The following is a 25,026-nucleotide window of genomic DNA, read 5'->3' as shown; positions in this document are numbered from 1 at the left end:
ATTAGTCGATTTGATTCGAACGAACGAAAGATTTGCTGCACACAAGGTGATCATTGCTGTACCTCGGACTTTTTCAAACTAATGTCGTCATAGTGTTGCAGCTTCACGTCTGCTCTCAACTGCACAATTTCCTGGTCTTTCGACGATAGTTCGGCCTGTTGATCCCGATCAGAGACAGAATGTTGCGTTGTTAGATGATTTACAGACAAGTTTCAACCGTACAAATCGTACCGTACTATCATCTATTACTCACCTGTGCATCTTTGAGCTGAGTTTTCATCAGAGCTATTTCACCATTTTTCTGACAGAGATTCCATTCACTTTCCTCCAAGCGCTCCTTCAGATCGCTGATTATTCGTCGCAGCATCTGAATTTCGTCCAACAAATCTCCGTTTTGGTCCTTGAGCTCTTTTGTGGTAAGTTGGGCCTGCTCCAGTTCCGATTTGTGCAGTTCAGTTTGATCCTTTGCTTGCGCTATGCCTGTTTGCAGTCGTGCGTTATCCTCTTGTAAACGCTTCTTATCCTGCCGTAGCTGAAACGTTTGCATCATGAGCAGTTGCTCGAGTTTGTGAACCTTCTGAGCACCGGCTCGCAAACGGCTTTCGTGTATCGCTTTCAGTCGGTTCAGCTCCTGCTCCCAGTGTTTCTCCTTGTCCTGTGAACGACAAGGCGAAAGCATATTCAGCTGAGGTAAACATTAAGTACACTTCCAACGTAAAGTAAGCGATCGTTAATGGTGTTAGCAAGTATGGCCCAGAGCAAGCCCGTTAGATATTAAGCCGCACGCCGATAAAGTTTTGTGTTTGCCCATTAACCGCACAATTTCTCACCACCAAAAAGGCATCCAAAAACGCAGCACACTACCAACCTGATGAACTTTGAATATTACTTGTTCATTGTGCTCCATGGTTTGCCGCAGGTAGGCTAGCTCGGAATCACGATCGCGCAGCGCTGCCTCTAGTTCGGATATACCCGAGTCCGATGGTGATGGTGCCATATCGAGAACATCCTGTTGATGATACAGGCTGCAAGAAAGCGAGTGAGTGAGAAAAGAAAAGTTAAAGAGTGTACCTGTACATTGCAGAACGTGGAGTGGTGAATGATGGCAAATTAAATACGTACCCATGGCTGGGATTTGGATAGGATGCCATCATGCTATCCGGCAGCTTCAGAATGGACTCCAGACTATCGTAGGTCTTGAAGGGTATAGTCGAGGATCCTCCTTTACGCATTAAGGTACTGTATTGATGGGGATAGTGCTGGTGGTAACTGTTGCTCATCATACTGGCACCGAACGTGCTGAATGATGCGCCCCCCATCGATCCGTTGCTCGAGCACGGTCCTACGGAGGCGGTCGGTGTTGCACCATTGCTGCCACTGCTCCCCTGTTGCTGCTGTTGCTGTTGCTGCAGGTGGTGCAGGTCTGTGGTGCTTCCGAATTTGTACTGCAGGCTCATCGTAGGACCGAGCGACGGGGTCGAACCGTATCGATCGCTCAGCTCCGTCAGGCGGCCACCAATCGGGGCACCGTAATTTGGTGTGTTACATTTGTAAGGAACTGGTTTGAAGGCAATCGGACGGATCACTTGTTTGCCCTAAGAGGTGTGTGTGCACGCGAAAGCAAGAGTTAGTGCGATCGTACAAACATAAAAGTAGTGGTAAAATGACCTACCTTCCCTAGAATACCGCTGCAAGCCTGTATTTTTGGAGGTTTGTCATCGATCGGTATACCGAGCGTAGAGGCACTGCCACCGTTGCTGGCAAGTTCGCTGGCGGTAGCGACATTGGCCGCCATCATTGCCGCTGCCGTGCTGCTGGTGGCCTGATGGTGGCCCGTAAGTTTCGCTGACTTCTGGCTGTGCTGCTGGGCGCTGGCATTTTTGCTATTATTTTTCTCGAAAATCTCGCGAATATTCTCGAAGTGGGCCTTCCGCAGGCTGCTCTCCGACGGTAGCTCTCGCGCCGCTGTGACCAACGTGAGCGAGCTCGCGCCACTAGAGCTGGTGCTGAGGCCCGTCGACTGTTTGCTGAGGAAATCGGATATCCGTTTTTGCTCTCGGCGAGATTTCAGCGTGCCGGTGAAGCTTGCCTGCGCAATGTTAAGCCCGACCATCGGCTTACCACCATGCGGATGGAATGGGTTGTTCTCAAGTGAAGATGATCGGTAGTGGCCCTTGGGACGGAGCGACACCGGCGTGCCGGAGGTGACATGGCTCGCTGTCGTTGGCCCATTATTTGTAGTATGAGTTGTTTTCTTTGTGGAAGTATTGTAGGATGCTAGCAGGGGTGATGTGGCCGGCAGCAGTATCGATGGTGGTGCGCTCGTTTCCCGTCCTTCCATTGCATCGGTAAACTTCCTTTTGGCAGAAAATAAAATGGAAAGGAGGGATGTAAGATTTATTATGTTTAGAAAACGAACAAAAAAGACTTTTATACAAAAGGCTTAATGCTAAAACAACACAAACGCTCTCACGATCGCTCATGCCTATTCGAATCGATTCCAAGCGCATAGCATAAAATGTGGCGCAAGGATCAGCACAGGATCTACTGTTAGTTTTGGGAACAGGTTTTGGCGCCGTCCGTCTACTAACGGACAGTAAGCTACACCGCTGCGTGTACCTTTCCCTTCGCAATCGACACACCGAAACAGCTGTTCGACCTCAATCGGGCCAAGCAGGCAGCTGGAACTGCCAAACCCAAACCACAACCGATAACGGGTACTTGTTGCCCCAAGTTTTTCCACCCCCACTCACCCAACCGGCTCAGTAGTGGGAGGTGTATAGTAGGCACAGTGCGATGTAAGCGTATTGACCGTGGTTCAAGGTTGAATGATTTGTTGATTTTTTCACAGGGGTGTCTGCAGTCGGGTTCTGGTTCACCGATCGCATTAGTCATCATCGTATACTGGGACGGAGGAGACGATATCTCGCTCAACAAATGATCGATGTAGAGCATTGTGCTGCGCATGTGGTTGCTGTCATTAAAGGGCGCACCATAAATACAAACGAATTTCCATTGCAATGAACTGGAATTGGCAACAAGTTATGATCAGTCCAGTGCCTGTGTTGTCATAACATGCTACAACAACGGGCTTAGCTTCATGAAAGATCTTTGAGGTCTGTACGCGCGATCATCCGTATGGAGTGCAACTCATTGACGAATCGTGCTCGAGGAAAAGGACAGGCTTGCAGTATTATTGTTGAATGAAAGCATCGCCAAAGATTCCACGGCCGCCATCCTCGGCCCCGTGAATAGCGTAGTACGGCAAGAAGAATTGGAGAGCAGGGATGCATATCACTCAGTCCAAGATGCTGGAAACGCGCTGGTGAATTGGAACCGAAACACCGAGGAACGAATGGTGGGCCTTTGAGGCTTTGAGTAGCGTAAAATAACAAAATAGCTGCCAGCAATAAAATAAATTACAATTCGCCACCACCGCCTTTCGCCTGCCGTCTTCTTGCGATCGTTTTACTTCTTTTTTTCCGCTAACGATTTCTTTCGTATCCGAGCGTGAGAACTTTACCTCACAGGCGTTGCAGCACGCAGCAGTAGCGTGGTGAAGCGATGCTCATGGAACGAACGACTCCAACAGGCTTACAAAGCAGCATTCAGGCAGGCAGGCTGTCCGAACGATCATTGGGGGTATAGGGTGCCGTACTACGCTCTCCGCGTGTCCTCCCCCATCTCCCTTCCCCCATCACCCCTACCTGTCACGTCACTGTGGGCTTCTGGTGCAATGGAGCAACAGCAATTGCGTTTGGACGCGTCACAAAGGACAACAGTGCGACCGGGGGTTGGGAGTGGGGGAGTCTCATGCCGGTGCTGTGAAATACTGTCGTGTTGCATAAGCGAAACATAAAACGAAAAAAAACCGGGGAACGCTAGACAACCAATCCACACGACCTATCCGGTGCATTGCATCGTGAAGTGTGAAAGAGTCGTCGGCATAAAACACACATACAAAGATACATAGGCTCGTTCACTCAAGCCTGTTCTAATGGACAAGTTCTAGTATAAGTTTGCAAACACCGTTTGAATGGGAAATATAGAAAGGAGTGAATGTTGCTTGGCGCATCTCGTTTGTTACTAACCTCAAGCCGAGATTGCACTCGTCTGTTTTCGTGAATGCATTCGAAGTCCGCGGGCCATCTGGGTTGTTGGGCACGGAGTTGGTGCTGGAAACCTGTGCAATGAAGGAAAAAAAAGATGGATACTACATTACTGCGCGTTCTCTATCCATTAGCTATCCATCTATTCAAGGTACATTGCGTGGATATCAGATGTTGAATAAGAATCACCACTAACTCTCTTTCAAAACGGAAGCATGCAAAACTCGGTTGAAAGAGCTGTGATGTACTATTGTTTCAAAATGATCTTAACGGCTAACGAAGTTCGATTACGTTTAGATTATACTACGGTTATTAGACTACAATTATACTAAGGAATCGTACAATTGGCCATAATAATGACGCTACAGTTTGTTGCAATCATGTCATATAAATATACGACGATAATACGTTTTTCAGTGCTTTAATATAGTAATAAATAATAAATAAATAAAACTCAGTGTGGAATCCGTTTTAGAAAACGTCGATTCTGAAAGCAGAGTCATCGTAAACTAGGCGTCAGGGCGCTCAACTCAGAAAACCTAAAACCATGTGAGACGTCGTACGGACAAGATCGTCATTTATCCTGCGTTCAGTCGATCAACATCAATTCCACGGATAACGGAATATTATGACGATCCATTATTCGGAGCGAAAGGTGAAAGAGGAACTAATGCTGCTACAAACGTGCGTTAGACTAACAACACCATCACCACCACCACCACCACCACTCTTCCGTACGGTTCGTCTGGATCTCCCGTGTTTTGGGAGAATGTATTTTGTACGCCCAACCCCTCCCTTCCCCCCATATATACAAACACCCTGTATAGACCGCCATCGGCCACGATCATTATTAACGTTCGACAGCTGTTGCGCTGAACATTCAAGGCGCAACGCACACTTTTATCCACCCATATGGTTGCGCGCGAGGAGAAAACACGAGGCGCAGACCGAACAAAACAAAATCAATCCAATCTTGATAGTTTACTTCGGGTCAGTCATCGAAATTATGCGAGAGAGCATTTCTTTTTGGACTGGATTTGATTTGATTATTGAAGGCTCTACGCTACACAGTGGGTACATTTCTATTTGAATGTTTCTTTTTAAATTAGCAACTACAAACAAAAAAACGTGCAAGAGTATTTAATCCTGTTAGTTTAGATATATAGTAGATCAACTGTTTGCTATTCCAACCTGAACCATGCTTCCACATTCCGTGACGGGCACCACCGGCACCTATCAGGCTATCAGGCTTTGCACAGCACACAGTTCTGCACACAATAAATCATCTTCATGCAACAAGATACGATACTGAGCTAATGCTGGGTAGAGCGTCGCACCACACTTCTCTTGACGATGAAGAATGGTCTAGGTTTGGGAGCTGCACACAATCTGGCTACAAGCTAATTGTATGCGGCAAAATTGATTCCTTGGGACGCTGTGCTTATTGCGTGATTGTGCCATCAGCGGCGGATGCATTTCTCACTTTCGGTAGAAGAAGCGCGGTACACTTTAACCGCCGATTGATGGCATTCGAAGCGATTGCTATGGTGATGGCATTCAAAGTTCGTGCTGCTTCTGCAGCACTCCATCGCTGCTACATTGCTCAATCAATCGACAGCGAGCGGTGATTCATCACGGGCCTTCATTCTCCCATTCTCGCACGTTTTACGTACTGATCGGCTCTGCTTTAGAATGAATCGGCGGTTGCTACGGCAACCGCTAGCGGGAAACCATCAAGATGGTTCGACCTCGGAGGATTAAGCAGCTGCGGGGGTTCGCAAGATCAAACCTTCGCACGCAATAATTGCGACTGCAATTTCCAAATTTCGTTCAATAGAAAAAGGGGGCTACAGGAGGGTAGCTATTGCACAGTGGGGTGGTGAATTAGTTCGTTCGGTTTTATTTGTTTTTCCTCCCTTTCAATTGCACTTGCACACATCGGCTACAAGAGAACCGGCGAACTGTAATGGAGAAGTGTGTACGCTTTGTTAATGACGCACGGCCGCCCGCGCAATGCTGCCGTGAGCGCGCGCTCGCGCGTTCCAAATAATTATGTCGGAAATTGAACAGAAAATAACGGTCATTATTTAATGGAGGCAAAGCAATCTTGCCTTTCGAGTAACCATCCGCAGGTGGTGGCCGACGGTTGGCACTGAACAGTAAAGGTGTTATAGAAATTGATTTTGTGCTTGCGGTTTTCCAGTTGCTTTCGAACAGGTTCGTATTGCAGACGTCACTGCATTAAAACGAGATTCGATGTACTGTTTTTTTTTGTGGTGGCTTTAAATAGGGCACGAGTGTATTTAAATTTAGGGAAAACATATATTTAGGGAAACATACATACATATAACATATATTAAAAATAAAACAGAGGAACGAAAATAAATGTGCCGGACCAGTATTCTTCACCTTTGATCCAACCTACTGATTACGGTCAAACACCCCCTGCCGGGTCGAGATCAATAATGCGCTCCCGGAAACCTAGCACTGCACTTCCCGGTACCAGTTGAGCGGCTCACTAGCGTTTTCCCAAGTTTTCCCTTTAGCAACGATCTTGGCGGTCTCGTACAGATCAATGTGTTAGATCACCCAGAAGAAGATGTTTCCGATGAAGGGTCTCAGCTCGTGCTGGATTTTATTGTTGTTTTCACCCACCCGGGAACTCCGCCCCCCCCCCACCCCCTCTCCGCTACACGGTGCTGACACACTGCGATAGTGCATAAATTTGCCATAAATATTACCCAGATGATACGTGCGATCGCGCAAGTAAGGGACACTGGAGGAATTGGATGTCAAGGTGGCGGACGCGGTCGGTTTCGTCGATACTAACTAATTCATTCCCAATTCCTGCTCCACGCCGATGTAATATGTTAATTAATAGTTTGTGAAGGCACGGGATCGACAGAGACACCGGCGAAGATGGAAGTCGTCGTCGTAGTCGGTGGTTGTGTTTTTTCTCGCGTGAGTGTCGATAAATTTATGGTGCATGAATCGACCACAACTGGCGGGATGGGCAGGGACGGGCTCGACTAGAGCTATAAAAGAGGCCACTTGAGAAAAAACATCAAGTAAAAGAAGCGAATGCTGCTCCATCACAGCGTGAGTGTTTGCAACAGTGCAATAGTGACGTGGAGAAAAAAGAAGACTCCGCAGCGGCCTGCAACGATTGCCCACCGTGTGCCAACGCAACGCGGGCGCGAGATCCCTGCAGTGTCAGCAGCGGCGGCCCCCGTATGTCGTCCGCATTCGTTTTCTCTTCGCGCAGTTCTACTCGGGTCCGGCATGCCCGGTTGGGTTCTGGTTGTGGCGATGTTGGAGGACGTAGGTTTTACGGCAGCTCTTCAGCCGTACCGAACATAAAGCGAAATAAACAAGATGATTATTTTTAATAACAGTACCTTCAGCTAACCGTGCGCTTCATTTAAATGTAATTTACTCCTTTTGCACACATTCAGGCCGTTGGCCAAATGGGGGTTTGACGCTGGTGGCGTGGACACGACCGTTTTTGCGAACCGGGGTGAGGATGGCGAGGTGGCATGCATTTCGCCTCCGGAATCAAATGCGAGCGATGCGACCGTTGCACGAATTGCAGCCCGATAGCTTTACCCAAAAATGGATAATAACAGCGATTGGCAGGCACTGTGGGCCGGTAAAAACGCAGTTCACAGCATGCAATACATGCAATGGTGTGTAGCAAACGGGGCAGTAATGAACGCGATGATAAAGCCAGAAACTAACCGTTGTGCAGATTTGCAGGTAAAAGGGTAAAAATGAGGCAGCGAAATGCATGCGTCTGCATCTTGGGGGCTGGGGTGTAATTGAGGCTTATGACAGTTGGCAGAAATTGATAACGATTATGAGCGTTTGCACCCTTCCACATGCGCATCGTGTCTGCAGGTGACAGTAGTGTACAAGTCTCCCCCCTGCCGTAAACGGTTGGCAGCTTTAATTGTGAGGTTTTGTTCTTCTTCAATGGAGCGTGTGAGACACACCATAGAATTGATTGTTTCTTTTTCGAATCATGCTCATGATCTGTCCGATTTGATGACGCTGGTGGAAAGGATTTTTCACTGCTACTACTTGATTTACCACACCTTTTTACCGACGTCACACTTGCGTGGCGGAGGCAAATTGCATAAAAAACATGGAAGAAAAACCCGCACTCAGTGTACTCCAATGTCCTCAAAAGGCTGAATAAGAAAAAAAAATGGGGAAACGTGTAAGCGGCATCAACAATGTTGCGATCGCAGCAAAAATCTACACGCAGTACTTGTGATCCCACTGCGGGTAAAGTGGTTTTAGTTTAACATTGATATGCATAAACGAAAACAACATCGATCTTTCACCTGAATGCACTTCAACAGTCGTCACTTTGCAATCCTTTTGTGGGTGATGTTTTTGAGGTGCAGTAAAATGAGAGTTTGTGCACTGTCTCCCTTTACTGTCCTCCACTGTCCTTGTCCAGATGGTTGTAAAACTGCCACATAAAAACATCAAACAGTATCGGGGATGGAAGTACATTCTCTAGTGGTGGACGGATTATATTTTCATAGTGTAACCAAGCTGGTTGTAGTTTCACACAGAGAGACCGTGAGCATGAACATGCCACAGAATGTTTTTAGAGATAGACTCAGGACACAACTTACGTAATAATTTTATTTTCAAAATACATTTTCTATTCTTGTGCACCTGTTCTCCCCGATCGATTTATGTACCTTACATAGTCTATAAGCACTAATTTAAGTACATTCATGTAGGATCTTCAAGATCCCGATGGATTAATCAATAAACATATAAACATATAAACATGAACAACAAACGAAAAGCTAACCCAGCTTCAGAGCCATAGCGATATTAAATAGACAAATGTAGCCCAAAACAAACAGCACAGACACAACAGACGACACCTTTCTAAACGTGGTGATCGTCCCTCGATATGGTCCAAACCACTGTCATCCTTTCTCTTTCTCTTAGCTTTCCTTTCCTTTAAAGAATGAATTCCGAGCGTCCACATATGTGGTAGAAGGCTCCTACCGCTTGAACTATGAACCATAATTGACCCACTTTTTGAAGCACCACGAACGGCAGGCCCCCAAACAACTCGTCGGCTGATCGTATAGAAGGTATCCGGCAACACCGTTAGCTCCGAGGCTGGCGAATGTGCACAATCATGACCAAACGGTGCGATTCGTTACAGCGCATAAAGCGAGTGTTTGAGCGCTGCAGCACCTTGAGCTGCTCTGCATTCAACCAGCAGCAGCAGCAGCAGCACGTCTTCAAAAGACCTCCAAACGCCCGTTGCAGTGTGGATGTTGATGTCCAAAAACCTATCGAAAGCTATATCGTAGCCAGCGACATCGCATCTCGTTCACTCGAAGAAGCACACCACCATGTTTAGCCAAACGGTATAGCTGGTTAGTTTGGCTTTTGTTGACTCCCAAAATATGATCAGGGTGGCAATTGTCAAACCGAACAGCTTGTGTTTCCCATTACGTACAATTATAAGTTGGGTATGATGAACGATAAGTCGATCCACGGTGATGCCAATGAACAACCTGTGCTGTATAACACTGCACAGGAATCTCCAATCGTGCGAACTAGTGCGGAAAAACGTTGGCCAAATCGATTGCGCCTGGCATCAGCTACGGATTATCAGTGTGATCTCGACGATGAACGTGAAAAGAGGGCCATGGAACATGGAAACTGTCTGTGGCACGCTTGTGCCACGATATCGGTGACGCCGGCAAAGCTCGTCCCATACCACCCTATTTCCTCAAATCGAGCGATCGTGTTCAAACTTTAGCCGATGCACTTTGGTGAAAGCATGCAACATGAATATGTTTGAGTGTTCTCGTCCGCTACCAACTCGGTTCCCTTCCTTGGCTTAAGTGAGACACAGACCAAAAGCGTGACACACCGGGACACAAAGAAAGAACGGCCAGCAAATGAAGGCAATAGAAGCCGAATGGCAGGCAATTGCAGTAATTGTTGCGATCTTGCGCTGTCCAGTGCGCCTTGGGAAAGCTGGTCGCAAGATCATAACCATCCGATAGGATCCTGGAAAACCGAAACCATTATGCGCGATGGAGGCTTTAGGCGACCTGAATCCGCTATCCGCTCTCGACTCTTCGCTTTCAGGAACCGTCTTCTAATATGTATTACGGCTGAAGGCCCCGGCAGGTCATAGGGCCAAACGAAGGAATAGAAACACCGACGCTCATTTTGCTGTTCGCGGGTGGCGTGGCACCAAAACGTCGTCGTCGTTGTCGTCGTCGTCGCAGTTGTTCCCGGTTCCATTCCACGCTGACGCTGTGTCAGCGGGGACAGAAAAATGAGTGCCCGTTTTTTTGAAAACATTATTATTACCTAGGCACGACTTTTCGTTTCGCGGACGGTCGAACGATGACTCCTGCTCCGGCTCCAGATACGTGCCACTTGAGCACCCCTCCTTCTGTGAACATCATCCCGGCCGCTCTCGTCGAATTATTGTGTTCGTTCATCCGCCCGCCTCGATCGCCATGATGGCGCGACGCTCCGGCACGTCAGACTAGCGCACTGATATCCACGGGCAGATACTGTGGTGGGGCATGGGATCATACACCTCCCTTTAGGAAACAGGCCGCTAAACCATCGCTCCCAGGTAAGCAGGCAGACAGTGCGGTGTGGCTAGGTTTGCGTCTTGAAAGCGGGAACATTCCTCGGTTTAGATCCCCTCATATTTCTTCTTTTTGTGTGTGATTTTGTCTATGATTTCCGCGACCAATCGGTGATGATGGATAAGACCACCGTAACCCTACCCGAACTGTGAAGTTTTCTCAATGATATCAAAAACGGTGCCCCATGTCACGATCGAGAAAGAAAGAGGACTATACGAAAAGATGGAAGCGTAGATGGCACAAGCGTATGTTCCTGCTGCTCTTCACAATGATTGGCGAGACAACGAGATAAAGATCTTATGACCGTAATGCGTCGGCTAATATAAGGATTGTGGCAAACAGTCTCGTCAGTTATTGGAATACATACAAACTGGTCTGCACGTCAACATTTATTGGTCAACGATCCGTAGTGGATCTAAGCTTGAGCTGCTTCATATGTCTGATCCTAACGGTTTGCGTTCTTTGCTGCTTGAACGCATCATTTTAATTTATCTGGTAAAAAAATACTCCAATCCCATCAACAGCCAGTATGCGTGTTAATGGAACAATAGAAAACACATGATACAATAAAACATTTTTTATATCTCTTAATTTTGCAGACACAAAACACAACAGCACAATCCAGACGATAGAATGTAATACTCACGCGCGGTAGAATTTTTTGCGGCGTCGTAATGGAACTCGACCCATTTAACTTTCCTGTCCGTAATTAATGCTGTGGACCAGCACTCGTTAAAAAGTGAGAGTGCGCCAGCATCAGCTCCGATAATGAGCGATTGCATTACTCTTGGAACGATTGCCCTGTCACAGCATCCAGTTTCACGATCGATGGGTCCGCGATGGCGGTGATGCAAGCCCGATGGCAGCGAGGAGAAGCCGTTTTCTCCAAGACACAATTAATTGCTGTTACCTGTTGGTACTGGAGGGGTGCCACGTCCATCGAAGCACTGGCAGTTGACATCGTTCACGACGTCGTTTTCGCATGCACTTCATCGCGATCCATCACACGGAGGTAAGGTGTGGCCGTGTTAACCGCCAACAATGCAAACACGACGATTTCCAAGGAAAATGTTACGCTTGATCGTACGTAACGCAATCGCAAATGAAAACGAGTTGAAACGGAGTAGCTGAGAATGCGAACTGGTGTGCTTGTAGTACCACCACCCCCCACCCGGATGTGTATCATTCCGTTCGGAGTGTGCGGATACCACGTAAAGCTTTCGCCAGCCCCATTGTACAGAGAGATTGTGGAACTGTGAACGAATGTGGGGTAATCAAGTCGTTAATGATTCGATAATGATGAATTATCTTAATGAAATTGATTTCCGCTCGATGCAGACGGGCCCGCTGCTGGGCAACTGGCCAACGCAGCGGCTCCTCTTTCCTATCGCACAACCAGATCTTGAAGCGAGTAAGAGGGGAAAATTCAGAGCAGTGCAAAAACTGCTGTGAAAAATAAATCAAACCGGACATGGACCGGCTAGGCTATGGATAGCGGTTGAATCCGACGAACAAGTTGCTGTCTGAAAGAGAGGACAGGGCAACGCAAGGTGACGGAAGAAACAGGGTGAGTTTATCGATCGATTGGTTGGGTTGATTGATCAAGCGAAGGTCAGAGGACCAGCGCCTCATCGCATGCTGCCATCAGTGAGAGTTGCCGACCTACATTTCGCACGATTGGTTTTTTGGAAATGGTCCACAAGTCTAGGAAAGGCAACATCATTCTACAATTGATTAACTACCCACTTGCACAAAATCAGTAAAAATCATTAGGAAGCCTTTGAACCGTGACCCAAATGACCGGCCATACTCTCGTTGAAATTGCTGTTGCTTTTATTAGTTCATTCATGTAAAGAGAAAGTAATCAACATTTCACCAACCTGCGGGGGTAATATCAAACACAGGTAAATAATAATGAACTACTCGACGATCAATGCGTAATGGCAATGGCGTAACGATCTAGCCAATCCTTGGTACTGGAGACGGTGGTTCGTTGGGAATCGATCCCGTTGGGCTTTGTGAAAGCTGGCGCATCTATCGAATAGACCGTCAGGTTGTTCACTTCCTTTCTTACTACATAATAGTTTTACTCAACAACACTTCATACTAATGAACTGGAGTCACTAGAGCACCACATATTAAGATTGAGGATAAAATTTGACGATAAATAGATCATGGAAAATGTAATGTCGAATGTTTTTGATCATTATTAGCAAAATTTGCACAATAATTTGCAGTACTTACTAACGGGTCCAAATTGAGTCAAGTCTCGTGGTGATCACCATTTGTTGAAAACTCAAGTCACTCGCAAAGATTCCCTTCTTTGTTGATCATTTTGTGACAGGCATTGGGATCATAAATCAAACTAACAAACATTTTTAGTCTTCTTTAATTTTCTTGCCTTGTTATTGCTACCGCAATCATGTAAAAAAAGGAAACAAAGTAGAGCAACATGAGGTTCAAACTCAGGATGGTCTACCTGACGAGAGGTACTGGTGGTGTTAATCTGAATGTTTCTGAAAGATAATAATGATGGCGCTCATGATGACGTAAATACGCTGAAAACTGTTCCAATTTTGCCTGCTTTCGTTCAGCAAGCATGCTTTTCTAACAATTACCGTGCGAAACGCGTTCGGAAGGCGAGCAACGGTGAGCAACGAAAAGGAGAACATTTCTAATTGGTAAATTTTCCAATCTAGTCCCAACCTAATCGGTGTACCGTTCGAGCAGATTTGGTGCGACCCGGCCATGCGATCCGTTAATCATTCGGCAATGTGATGGGAAGATTGTCTTGTGAATACCGTTCCTCTCGGGCGAAGGAATCGTTTAGAGCCACTCTGCTTTAAAAACTCAACCCCGGTCCATCCCAGACCCACTGCGCTGTGAATTTGTGTATTTCTTAACCGCATGCACACACATATGTACGCAAATATACGCACACACATGCACAGAAAACAAGTCAAGTAACTTTCTCCACACTTACTACTACTATCTGCAGCAAATTGGCGTAGGATTTCGCTTTCAGCCTTAGCATGTTGATGTGCACAAGAAAATGGAAACAAAACGACAACACCAGTAACACCGCGAAGAGCGTACACAGCGCAAAACAAAACTACACGAGTTAGTACAAAAAGCCGTGAACTTGTCCTTTTGGACCTGCTTCGTGATTGGAACAATGTTTTCCAACTTATTACAATACTGGTTTGGATGGTTGTTGTTGTTGTACGCGACTGGGTGGAACAACCTGGCCAAAACCCGAAGACATTGACATGGTGGGTAAAATCTTCACGCCGCCAAGAAGAAATTTCTACCTTTGCGGCGACTCGCGGCGCTGGCTGCCAAAACGAAGCAAAAAGTGTAAAACATGCCCAAGGCAGCAGCAGCAGCAGGACCTGGGACCACGATGGCAGCAAACAGGTTCCACCAGTTGCTTATTTTCGTTCCTGCTTTCGGCAGGAACTTTGAAAACGGACGACCTCTCGTTATCAAAATAACTGCAGCGCAAAACGCGAAGAGCGCAAGCAAAGCGCTGCAGCAATAGCACTGGATCGGGGGCACTAACCTGCGAGAATGTAACGGAGACCCTAAACTGTGGGCTAGAGAATCGGAGGGTTCTGGGATGTAGTACAAAAATGGCAACCGGGTGGGTCGTTGCGCCCTGTAACAACTACTGTGCAAAAACGCGTGCTTATTCATGGCGTCCTATCCCGAAAGATGTACCATGGTCATGGCTGGTTCTTCTTGCGCCATTTAGGCATCATTGATTTGGTCTATAATTTGATGTGAGGGGCTAGAATCCGCAAAAATCCTTCACTCGATCAGCAGGAACGCGTTCGTACGTACCGGTGTAGAGCGTACATAAACGATCTTTCACGGCGTAGAGCCCACCGAACGAACGAACGAACGAACGAAGATCGCCTGAAAGTGATAAGAGCGCATTGTACGCTGCAAAACCCTCGCGAAGGGTTGCTATACGGGCGTACGATCAATCGGAAAATAATTCATGGAAAAAATGTTAATTTGGTATGGTCACTACCACTGCAGTGTGCCGATCACACGGTGCTTTGCTGATGATTTGCCCAACGAATGCATCGGCCGTTGAGTTGCACTAAGCTGGTGTAAATGCCTGCCGCAAGTTCGGTATCCGCTGGTACGGCGTGTGCCCACAACCGTGCGCGAGATGTGCGCAAGAAAAGCAAGTTCAACGCCAGAACTCATCGATAGAACGCGACAAGACAAGCACGCGGGAGGAACGCGGTATTACTAACCTTTAAACATTGGTGTTTGCTAACAACTTCTCATGGAACCCACACACGTACACACACACAGACACGTGGATTGCTATCAGGAAACGTCATCGGCTCGTTGCTAAAAACAGCGCACCGTCGCTAGACATTACGTACCGGGATCGAGGCACTTGAAGAGGTGTATGCACTGTCTACTTCGTAGACCGTTTCTGAATCGACCACAACTTTTCTGGAAGCGAGCAGCAAACTGCCAGATTCTGCTCGGGGAGGAAAAGCGTGTGGATATGAACTTGTAACTGCCGTTTAGTGAGATCACACTAAACGATAGAATAATGCGCAGTGCCATGTAGCTGGAGGCCGCCTGACGGTTCTTATGCACGCGGAACGGTCACTAATCTCACGAAACGGATCCGAAAACGGTTTGGCGAACAATGAGGAAATATTTTTCCCCGCCCAACGTCGCACCGTTGGGGTGCTGCTTGCCGTGTGCCTTCTGTTCGGTGGTTAGTAGATTTGTTTGTTTTATGTGGGACAAAATCTCTTTCAAGCTTGAGATACGTTTTAATAAAAAACAATTACCGGCACAAATAGACATTCTTTTCCAAATGTATGAATAAAGTTAACAGCTCTTACATAAAAGTATATACGTGTAATGTTTGTAGTCTTTTTATTATTATTTTTTGCAATAATGATATCCACAGTGAGGGGCAGTCTATGTAGGCTTCATAGCCATAATAACGCCACAATCTAAATAGTGTAGTTATACCTTGCTACTAGGGAGAGGATAGCTCCAAATGGGGATTGAACCCATCCGGCTTTGTACGAGTCGATGTAGACCCATTACAGTAGTATTCAGTCTAGTGACTAAAAAGGCATATCAATTCAAGCAACGGCCATTGATGATTTAATTGTTAGACTTTCACAGCATTTTGCAGCATCTGTATAAAGCACGAATGGTTTTGCAATACGTTTGCTGGTTTCAGACGCTCTTGCGTTCGACGACATGACGCGTGACTGAATGATATGTTTCGCTTCCCGGATCTGTCAGCGAAAAAGGTCACTCACTAATTTTTTATCATCACCGTCGTCCCGTGTTAGAAAAATGACGCCCACCCACCTCTATCGCCGAGAGGTGCGGATTGAACTACGGCTTGATCTCCGTGATCGAGCGATGGTCCAATTATGGCGGGATTGAGGTGAAGTTTACACGCGCCACGATACATCCAGCTACACACATCAACGCAAATACGAAAGATCCCAGAATGGGTATCGAGCAATTCGAAAGGTGCGATCGTGAAGTGCGTGGGGCCACCAGCAAATACCCGCGGTTTAAAGACGAGAAATGAAAGTGAAACGATCACCATGGGACGTATCCGAAGGGCCTTACCTGGCTATTAATCAATTATAATGCAATAAAAGTTGTTATGAGCAGCGACAGGCGGGCGCCGAAAAAGCAAGACAAGACAGCATCGTGGTACGTTCGTCGGTCGGGAAGATAAAGGTTACCCTGGCGGTTGAGCGGTTTGATTGAATAGAGAAAGAGAGAGAGAGAGAGAGAGAGAGAGAGAGAGAGGGGGGGGGGGGGGAGTACGCAAAGAAATGGGACACACAAAATTATGAAATTAATTTGCCCCCTCCTACGACCATCTTTACCTCGTTGAATGCACACCCCCTGCCAGATACCTTGAACGCTCCATTTTTGGATAAAACGTCTTCCGAGAAACGTCCCGGAATAAACTCGCAGTACGACGAATATAATCGGTAGTGACCGTAAATGGGTAGTAACTGGTGTCAAAGCTGCTGCAAGCATGATGTGCTGCTGGGAGTCTAGGTACACATCCAAGGATGACAAGGATGCCCATGGTGATGATGTCTTGGGCGGGCGACTCAAGGGAGGAAGAAGATTGGGAGCATCCAAGCGATGCATGCAATTTGTTGCCAATCGTGTCACATGTCGTCAGTGTGATGTGCATTCACAAGTAAGCATGAATGCATGCTTGACATTTCTGCGGCACTGTCGTGATGCTGACGATGCTGACAGACACTCGAGTCACTTAGGATTGCAAAGTCGTGCACGGAGGAGCCCAAAGAAGCAAACAATGAAGCCCATGCAGGGAAACTTTTCGAACAATGCTTTCATATGGCCCTACACATCGGCAGCAAGTGATGTTTATGTTTAGTATTTTGGTACCCCATTCATTAGGTGACCTCCACCATCATAATATGGTAGGCGTGAAAGACAAGCACGTGCTATGTATGTCACGAAGACGTAAAGCGGACAACACCGATGGAACAACTACTGCTGATGGAGAAAATATTTTACATATTCATGCACGAGTTGCTATAGAGGTCTTCAATATGTGAACTGTAGTATACTTTTTGCAAAAGCAACTGTTAAACATAGTGTACAAGGTAACATAAATCAAGGTTTCCAAATTGAAAACAGTTGCCAGAGGTTCGTTGTTGAATCTAGACAGATCTATGACAGGGCATGGTGAGCATGTGCGATATTGAAACGTTTTAGGAACGTTAAGGTCGGGGTGCATTGTTCGTACTCGCTAGTGTAATTCGATTATCACTAGCGCATCTGGCGGCGGCTGGTGGAAGCTTTTTTTGGTTATTTAGGGAATGGTCGTGTCGGATCTCAAATTTAAGTAATTTTTTCGCCGTGCTTTGATGCGAAAATGGCTGAAATACTTGCACAATATATTTATCCGACATTTACCAAGCATGTCCAGTTCAGTTGAAGTAAAAAACATGGAAAAATAACAAATTTTCTGAAGCGGCTCCAAATTGTTTGGCAAAATGCTTCGAAAAGTCTCCGCCAGATGCGCTAGTCAAAATCGAAATTACACTAGCGAGTACGGACAATGTACACCGGCCTTAATAATATATTTGTGACATCCGTTTGAAGTGACATCAGGTTTCTCCAAACTACTCATGGTATCTACACCGTCGCCTGTCGTCGCACTGTCATGCTATCGGTATCATTTTCGCCCCCGCTTGTCCTACGTTAGTACATTCCCAGGTGACAATTGTTCTACATTTTTAGCTTAAACTCCTCGTGAACAGCTCGATGTAACCCATTGCCTCATATAAACGCTTGAAAACATGGGTGTGTACGTGAACAACGATGTGTTGAAGCGTTAAAGTTTATGTTAGAACTTCGGTAGAAGCCGGGCAAACAGGAAGCTTGCAGTTTCGTCCTCGGAGAACAACAACCAAAACACTGAGTAAGAAGAAATAAACGATCTATCTAGGAGTATCAGAATAACGGGGAAATGAATGGACCAACAAATCAACGTAAAAGAGTGTTTTTTTTTAATAAACTTTTTGTTTGATACGGATTGAAGAGTACACATGTTTTGTTTTGGGCCGGTAGTTTGTGCACAACGTGATGACAATTCTCAAAATGGCACCAGAAAAAAAGCTTCACACTGACGTTTCAACTGTTATAATAAGCTTAAACTCTGCAATATCGCTTGCTTTTAAAGCCAGTTTTAAGTCTGCTCTTTAAGCTTCCAGCAACTCGAAAAACCCTAACAATCTGCTCGAAAATGTCACTTGGGTTACTTTTAATTGACGTTTGTGTAAGAAAACACGACCTCCGCATTTTCGTGTTGACTGTTGTGAACGGCCAGAACAGCCGTATAGATGTTGCAAGGCTTAGGTGGTCACAGTGCGGAAATCACTACATGCTTCTGCACCAGTGGGGTCTCGCGCCCGATCCCGTCGCCGGAAACACACATCTCGCACCCAAAATGCCTAACGTTTCAGGGAAGGTCGTAAAAAGAAAGCAGCTTCGAATGGCTCTGTCCGATGCCGGAGAGTAACAAAACAGAAATAAACCTCGTTCTGTGAAATTTGGGTTACACGCTGTGTTTCAGCGTACCAAAACCTTCTTCTATGGCCACTTGCGGTTGTGTGGGGTGGCAACGCTGATGCTTTCCAAAAACCCCCAACTTCTCTCTCTATCTCTCTGTATGTATTACAACCCTTTTCGAGTGTTCCAAAAGCATGCTTCCTCGAAGCTTTGACCGGTGAATGTCGCGAGGGCCACAGGGTCAGGCACGGCTATAAAACACGTGTGAAAAAGCTACTTTGAATGTTTGTGTTAATTACTGGTCACCGCCGGGAGGTCAACATTGGGGAGATTCCTCCCCGCTGGTAGTAATGGCCCACACCGTTAGCTTTCTTTACAGCACCTCATCCGTCAAATGGTTTGCTATCGTTTTCTATTCTTGGGAACAAAAACACATAAAGCAGACACCTTAATTCACAATGCGTTTTGTAGCACCTGTCTATATCAACCAGCCAAGATCTGAATATCGGTTAATCTCACGATCCGTCGGGCGGCAGCAGCTTATTCGAAGCCTCCAACAGAACCATGGTCTTGGCAATACCACAACCGCTGGGTCTCTCGTTCGGCCGTCCGTAACAGCAGGAAGTCTTCTTAGCTTCAATTCGCAATGCTTACATATTGCGAGAACAGCCCCGCATACGGTAGAATATCATTCGCGAACGCTAAACGGTACACACCGGTACGCGGCCGGAGAAGAAATCTCTTCCAATCCGATTTAACAAGAAACGCACACTCGAAGTCTGTTGTAAGCTGCCTCTGGTCTGGTGGATGAGATGTTTCGACACCGGCCGGTGGAATGTGTCGATATTGATGAGGCGGGAGCGTTCTGCGAAGGTTTCGTGATACGATCAATGCCAAAGTCGAGCCATTTCGCTAACGGCTTTTACTCAACTATTAACTCGATCCCTATTAGTGTCGGGTGCGGCTAGAACGCCAGAGTACGATTGCACCTGACGAAGGTTCGTTGACGTTTTCGTCATCTCTCCCTTTCCGACTGTCAAACCTCTATCCATTCATCGCTATTGACAGGTGTAACACATCCCATCTCTTCCGGCAGATGGAATAGTTTGAGTTGCCTTCGAGTGAAACTTCATCGTAAACGAACGGAAGCAGCCGCCTTTGGGCAGCCCATCTTGCTGAAGCTAATGTGCCGTGTAATAAGCCATTCTTATTCATTAATGCCCTAATGCTAGCCATTCTTCTGACTGCTAGCGGCACCCGAAGTCCAAGTTCGGCAACTGTTGGTTGGCTATGTTTAGAGGGGGTTGGCACCACTTTGGCACAAACATTCACCGTTAGCGGGATATGCGCCAAACACGACGGCGAAGTTGAAACACTTTGCGCGCTATCTTAAGCCACACCACTATCGGGCAACATGACGGCGGTGCTCTTTGCAGAAAGTTGACTGACCCCTGCTGCGTGTCGACAAAGATGTTTCGAACCATTCCTGTTCCCCTACCTCAGATTCACCTATGACACCGATACCACCCCTGCTCACGTATTTTCCCGAAAGGCCAGGGGACTTAAGCATCGCACTCGTTCGTGCATCACGACTAAAATTAGAGCCAAGTAACCGTTGTTGCGGCGTCAGCTGCTTCCGGCACACGGTTTTGCGAAGGTCGAAAGTGGACAAAGCGATGGGGGCAACAAAGTAACACGCGTCAGGATAAGCGAAATACACAGCTTGAGCGTGAATTTGTCGCGTACTATCGCTGTGAAGCCGCTGAGTCGACTAATGTGTATTTCTGACTGCTTGCTTATGTCGCAACCACGAGACACACAACTCTTTTTCCACAGCTCACGATGTCTAGCTATCAGTTTTCGGAGTCGCGTGAAAGCGGTTCGAATGGTTTCGGGCGGGTTTTGCTTGAAAGATGCGATTTGAGAACTTGTCTGGTACCAGTCGATTGGTGTGGTCGAAAGAGAGAGTTTTTTTAGATATTCCCATCGTAAAGGGGATAAACAAGTTGCAATGCAAAATGTGCGGTCTCGGTGCACAAACCGTTGAGAACTAGCACACACTCACGTACGTTTGATTAATAAGGAAAGACTCGACAAAAATCTTCTTCTTCTTCTTTGGCGCAACAACCGCTGTCGGTCAAGGCCTGCCAGTACCCACTAGTAAAGTGAGCTTGGCTTTCAGTGACTTATTGTTACCATAGCAGAATAGTCAGTTCTGCGTATGGGAGCACGGTCTATTCGGGACTTGAACCCATGACGGGCATGTTGTTACGTCGTACAAGTTAACGACTGTACCACCAGACCGGCTCAACTCGACAAAAATAAGCTCAGGAAAATTCTCATTTTTTGTCAAGCCCTAGCTGATCGATGTTCCCCAACCTCGATGCAACATGTGCCACCAGTACGCACAAATCCATACATCTCCCCACCGATGATGCCACGGAAGTAACCCGTTACTTCGGCATTATTTCCTTTGAAATTGTAATTGAATTCAACAACACTCCGGGCCGGACCGACCGGTGCAGTCATCGGTCGATCGGCTGCATTTGGCGTCGTCGCCGCCCTGTTTTATGCCAAACGCAACGGTGCATATAAGTTGGCGAGGCGGCCCCGTCCCTTCGGAAACAACATTTATGTAGTCCCGCTTTCGGCTTTCTTTTATCAACCGCACGCTGTCGGGCAAATCGTGTCAATCGGAAAGGAATGACCAACACATCCCTTTTTCAGCATCCGCACAGTGGTGGTGTGGTGTAGTTCAGAGAGCCGATGTATGGTAGACGTTGTGGCAGATTCTAGCATTCACTGATGTGCCGGAATCTCTCACACCCCTGTGTGTGAGCAGCCATCGAGCATCGAAACTTGTCCGGCAGCGTTAGCCCACGTTAAGCCGTCCTGCATATCGTCACCACTTACGCCGCGTGTGCAAGGCGTGAATGTAAACTCTCGTTTGGGCGGGTTTTAGGGAAGCCTCTGTCGACTTTATTTCCACTTTTTCCCCCTGCTGGCCTGAAAGAGGCTTTCATGGGCGTGTTGATGAGCATGGGGGGAGAGGCGTGGGGGAAGACGACTTTCGGTTCTGCTATGCTGGTATACACCGTTTGCCGAGAAGACTCCCTCGAACCAAGCCTATGAAAGTAAAACTACATTAGATATGCTTGATCAAAACTCCTTCAGCAAGAGAGAGAGAGAGAGAGAGAGAGAGACAGAGGGAGAGAGAGAGAGGCAGAGAGAGAGAGGAACAGTTTTATTGCCCATACTCATCGAGAGGACAGCGCCGATTTGTGGCAGGTGAATGCGCACGATTGAATATATTATATTTTCCGCGATCGAACAAAACACCTCAACGATAGTGGGACACGAACGGACCGGATTATTCCCGCGGGAAGACTAGAGAAAGAGCGCTTCTTGTTCGCAAACATACCGCGAGAGTAAGAGCGGGGTGCAACGTGGAAGGTGAAGACACCCACAGCTTGCACGGAGGGCACGAGCGACGCGAGGATGCAGGTGACGTTTGGGTTTGACGTTGGAGAGTTGGAGTGACCTACATTTTATTTTCTCCAAGCGATCATTCAGCTCGTTCCAATGCGCACACCCGTTGTTTTCACTGCCCCAGACTCCGTCGCAACGCTTAAGCTAGGCTAAGCCATGAAGTGAAGCATACATCGCGTATGGGCACAGCCCCCCCCCCCCTCTACTCCACACTGTCGAACCGTTCCAATCGATCGTACGTATGACGCTGTGAGAGGTAGTTGGAAAAGGAAAACAAACCCTCCCGTCTACGATGCGCTCGCGGGCGAACAACACATGCGCTTGCCAGCGTGTAAATGCACTGTGTGTGTGTGTGTGTTTGTATGTGTGTGTGTGTGTGTGTGTGTGTGTGTGTGTGTGTGTGTGTGTGTGTGTGTATGTGAGTGTGTGTGTATGTGTGTGTATGTGTGTATGTGTGTGTGAGTGTGTGTGTATGTGTGTGTGTGTGTGTGTGTGTGTGTGTGTGTGTGTGTGTGTGTGTGTGTGTGTGTGTGTGTGTGTGTGTGTGTGTGTGTGTGTGTGTGTGTGTGTGTGTGTATGTGTGTGTGTGTGTGTGTGTGTGTGTGTGTGTGTGTGTGTGTGTGTGTGTGTGTGTGTGTGTGTGTGTGTGTGTGTGTGTGTGTGTGTGTGTGGACATGGCGGTGCTAAGTTGCACCCTGGTCAAAGGGGCTGGCCGGTTCCGGAGTTTTACCTACCGTTCCTCTGGCACGTTGCCGGTGTGCATTGGCTACCGGTACGTGATAACAAGTAACGTCCTGGTTAGCTGTAATTGCCACCCCGGTAAAGTCGTGAGCACGGACTGCGGTGTCGGGCCGATGCTTTTTTGCTGTTCCTGTTCCCATTTTCTTTCCGGCTGGCTTGCGGACCTGTGCCGTGCCGTGCCCTGCCATGTAATCAATGCAATCGGCACCAGAGTGGTTTTTTGACAGTTCATCGCACGTAGCATTGCCCAGCGCAGCGTTGCAGAAACTGGTAGGGAAAGGGAAGAACTCGAACTATCCGTAAAAGGATGGCAAATTAATTGCGTTCACACTGCCCTCTAGCAGTGTTGTTCAAAATGGGGAAACAACATTGTCTGTACGAAATCTGTTTCTGCCTTGTGTTGTTTGCCGGGAGCATACGGTTTTTGTGTTGTGGTAAGGATAAGCCTGTGATGCCATATTAAGGACTTTAAAAAATGGGACATGTCTTATTGAAACGCTGTTTTCAAAGGCAAATTGCATGAGTGTTTATTCAATGTTTGCATATATTAGAATAGAAAAGATTGCAGTGTGATTTGTAACAACACTACTAAAACAGAAACACCACACGAAACGCAATGGTATATGCGATCGTTGGGTGATGCTCATCAATCGAACCTCATCATTCATGCTTTATTAAATACTGCGATGAAAAACGTTATTTTGCTCAAAGCATTGTCCTCGAAAAACGATCGAAAATCTGCGTACAAGTTCTGAAACTTTATAACCCCGGCCACCCCTCCAGAAAAAAGGACAAGATTTGCTTCGGCGCCATATTGCCACATGATGCTTGTCTGCCTGCCTGCGAGCGTTTGGGAGTGCCCGTTGAAGGTGGCCGTGAGGCAAATTACTTGTTTCCGACGTCATTTCGATGCCGAGGCCCCGAGCAGCGAAGGATCAACAACGCACTGGACACATCGTCACACTGCGCTGCGGTGTAACTCTTTCATATTATCTAGCTTTATTGGTTTATTAATTTCACCCAGGCAGTGTGAACCGCCAGCATCATGCGGCAATCCCTTCATGCGACCTCACGATATTCAGAACGCTGGGACCATGACCCAGCTTTATGCGGGTCCTGAATTGAAACGAAGCCGACCATAAATCCACCACCTCTCCAGCTGCGCATTAATGTCGTTCGCTTACCGGACCCAGCGCTGGTCAATCTGTTCCCTGTACACCTTGTCGCCCGATTGCGATTGGTGTACGGGCGGGGCGGGGAAGAGGGCGCAAGCGTTCGGTTTTCCAATGTCAACGGCATTTGTAGCGAACGACACAGCGCGATTGGCCTGCTTATGGTCGGCCTAAATAAATATTTCCACTACACTCGAGAAGGAGGACGGTGTAGCGAACCCGGCCCGGTGCCGTTGAATCATTGCCAAACCGTGGGAAATAACGCCACACCAAGAACGGTGCACGACTTGGGAGTTGGAAAATCTCTCCTGGGAACGGTTGGTGCATGACGAATCGGTTCAATTGGAAGGCGGGAATAATGGAAGGCACGAAAGGGAACGACTCTTGTGGTAGCGATGAGTTGGCAATAGAACGCTTATACTTTGCTTCCTTGCCAGTCGCTTTTTACAGCTTGCCGAGCGCGATTGCCCCCACTCTGACGCGGCTCTTGCGAATGAACAAACAGAAGTTTCATGCTCTGCGGCTTGAAGCGAACCACATGAGGCATATGCAGGAAAACTACGACCCAACAACTGATACCAAATCAGTCCAAACTTGGTCAATATTGTACGGAATGCGGCGATCATCGGTAGTACAGCTGCTTGTGTATGTTTACTTCCTATCATATCTGACAATGAGCAAGTTTTAAGCATGGGGTCGTTTGTTTATTGACGATGGTCTTTAGCTTGCTGACAAGCCAGCTGAGTTCAGCAAACTTATCTCTACAACAATTTGGACAGTCCAATAAGC

At 47.2% G+C, this 25,026-nt stretch overlaps 1 protein-coding gene across 9 annotated transcripts in view; it reads right to left on the bottom strand.

Moving 5' to 3' along the window:
• LOC121588527 (leucine zipper putative tumor suppressor 1-like) overlaps positions 1 to 25,026 on the bottom strand; it is a 32,914-nt gene that overhangs the window by 1,295 nt on the left and 6,593 nt on the right. For 7 of the 9 annotated variants that reach the window (XM_041906572.1, XM_041906570.1, XM_041906569.1 and 4 more), the window contains 6 exons: positions 4,092 to 4,183; positions 1,673 to 2,357; positions 1,123 to 1,595; positions 869 to 1,025; positions 254 to 655; positions 63 to 155 (listed from right to left, as the gene is read on the bottom strand). In XM_041906572.1, the coding sequence (XP_041762506.1) occupies positions 63 to 155; positions 254 to 655; positions 869 to 1,025; positions 1,123 to 1,595; positions 1,673 to 2,357; positions 4,092 to 4,183 (1,902 nt within the window). The remainder of the gene's footprint in view (positions 1 to 62; positions 156 to 253; positions 656 to 868; positions 1,026 to 1,122; positions 1,596 to 1,672; positions 2,358 to 4,091; positions 4,184 to 25,026) is intronic. The other 2 variants (XM_041906576.1, XM_041906578.1) reach the window with 2 other exon arrangements.

Source organism: Anopheles merus, chromosome 2R (genome assembly GCF_017562075.2).
Source record: "Anopheles merus strain MAF chromosome 2R, AmerM5.1, whole genome shotgun sequence".
NCBI classification, from domain to species: Eukaryota; Metazoa; Arthropoda; class Insecta; order Diptera; family Culicidae; genus Anopheles; species Anopheles merus.
This window is presented reverse-complemented; position numbering and strand designations above follow the sequence as displayed.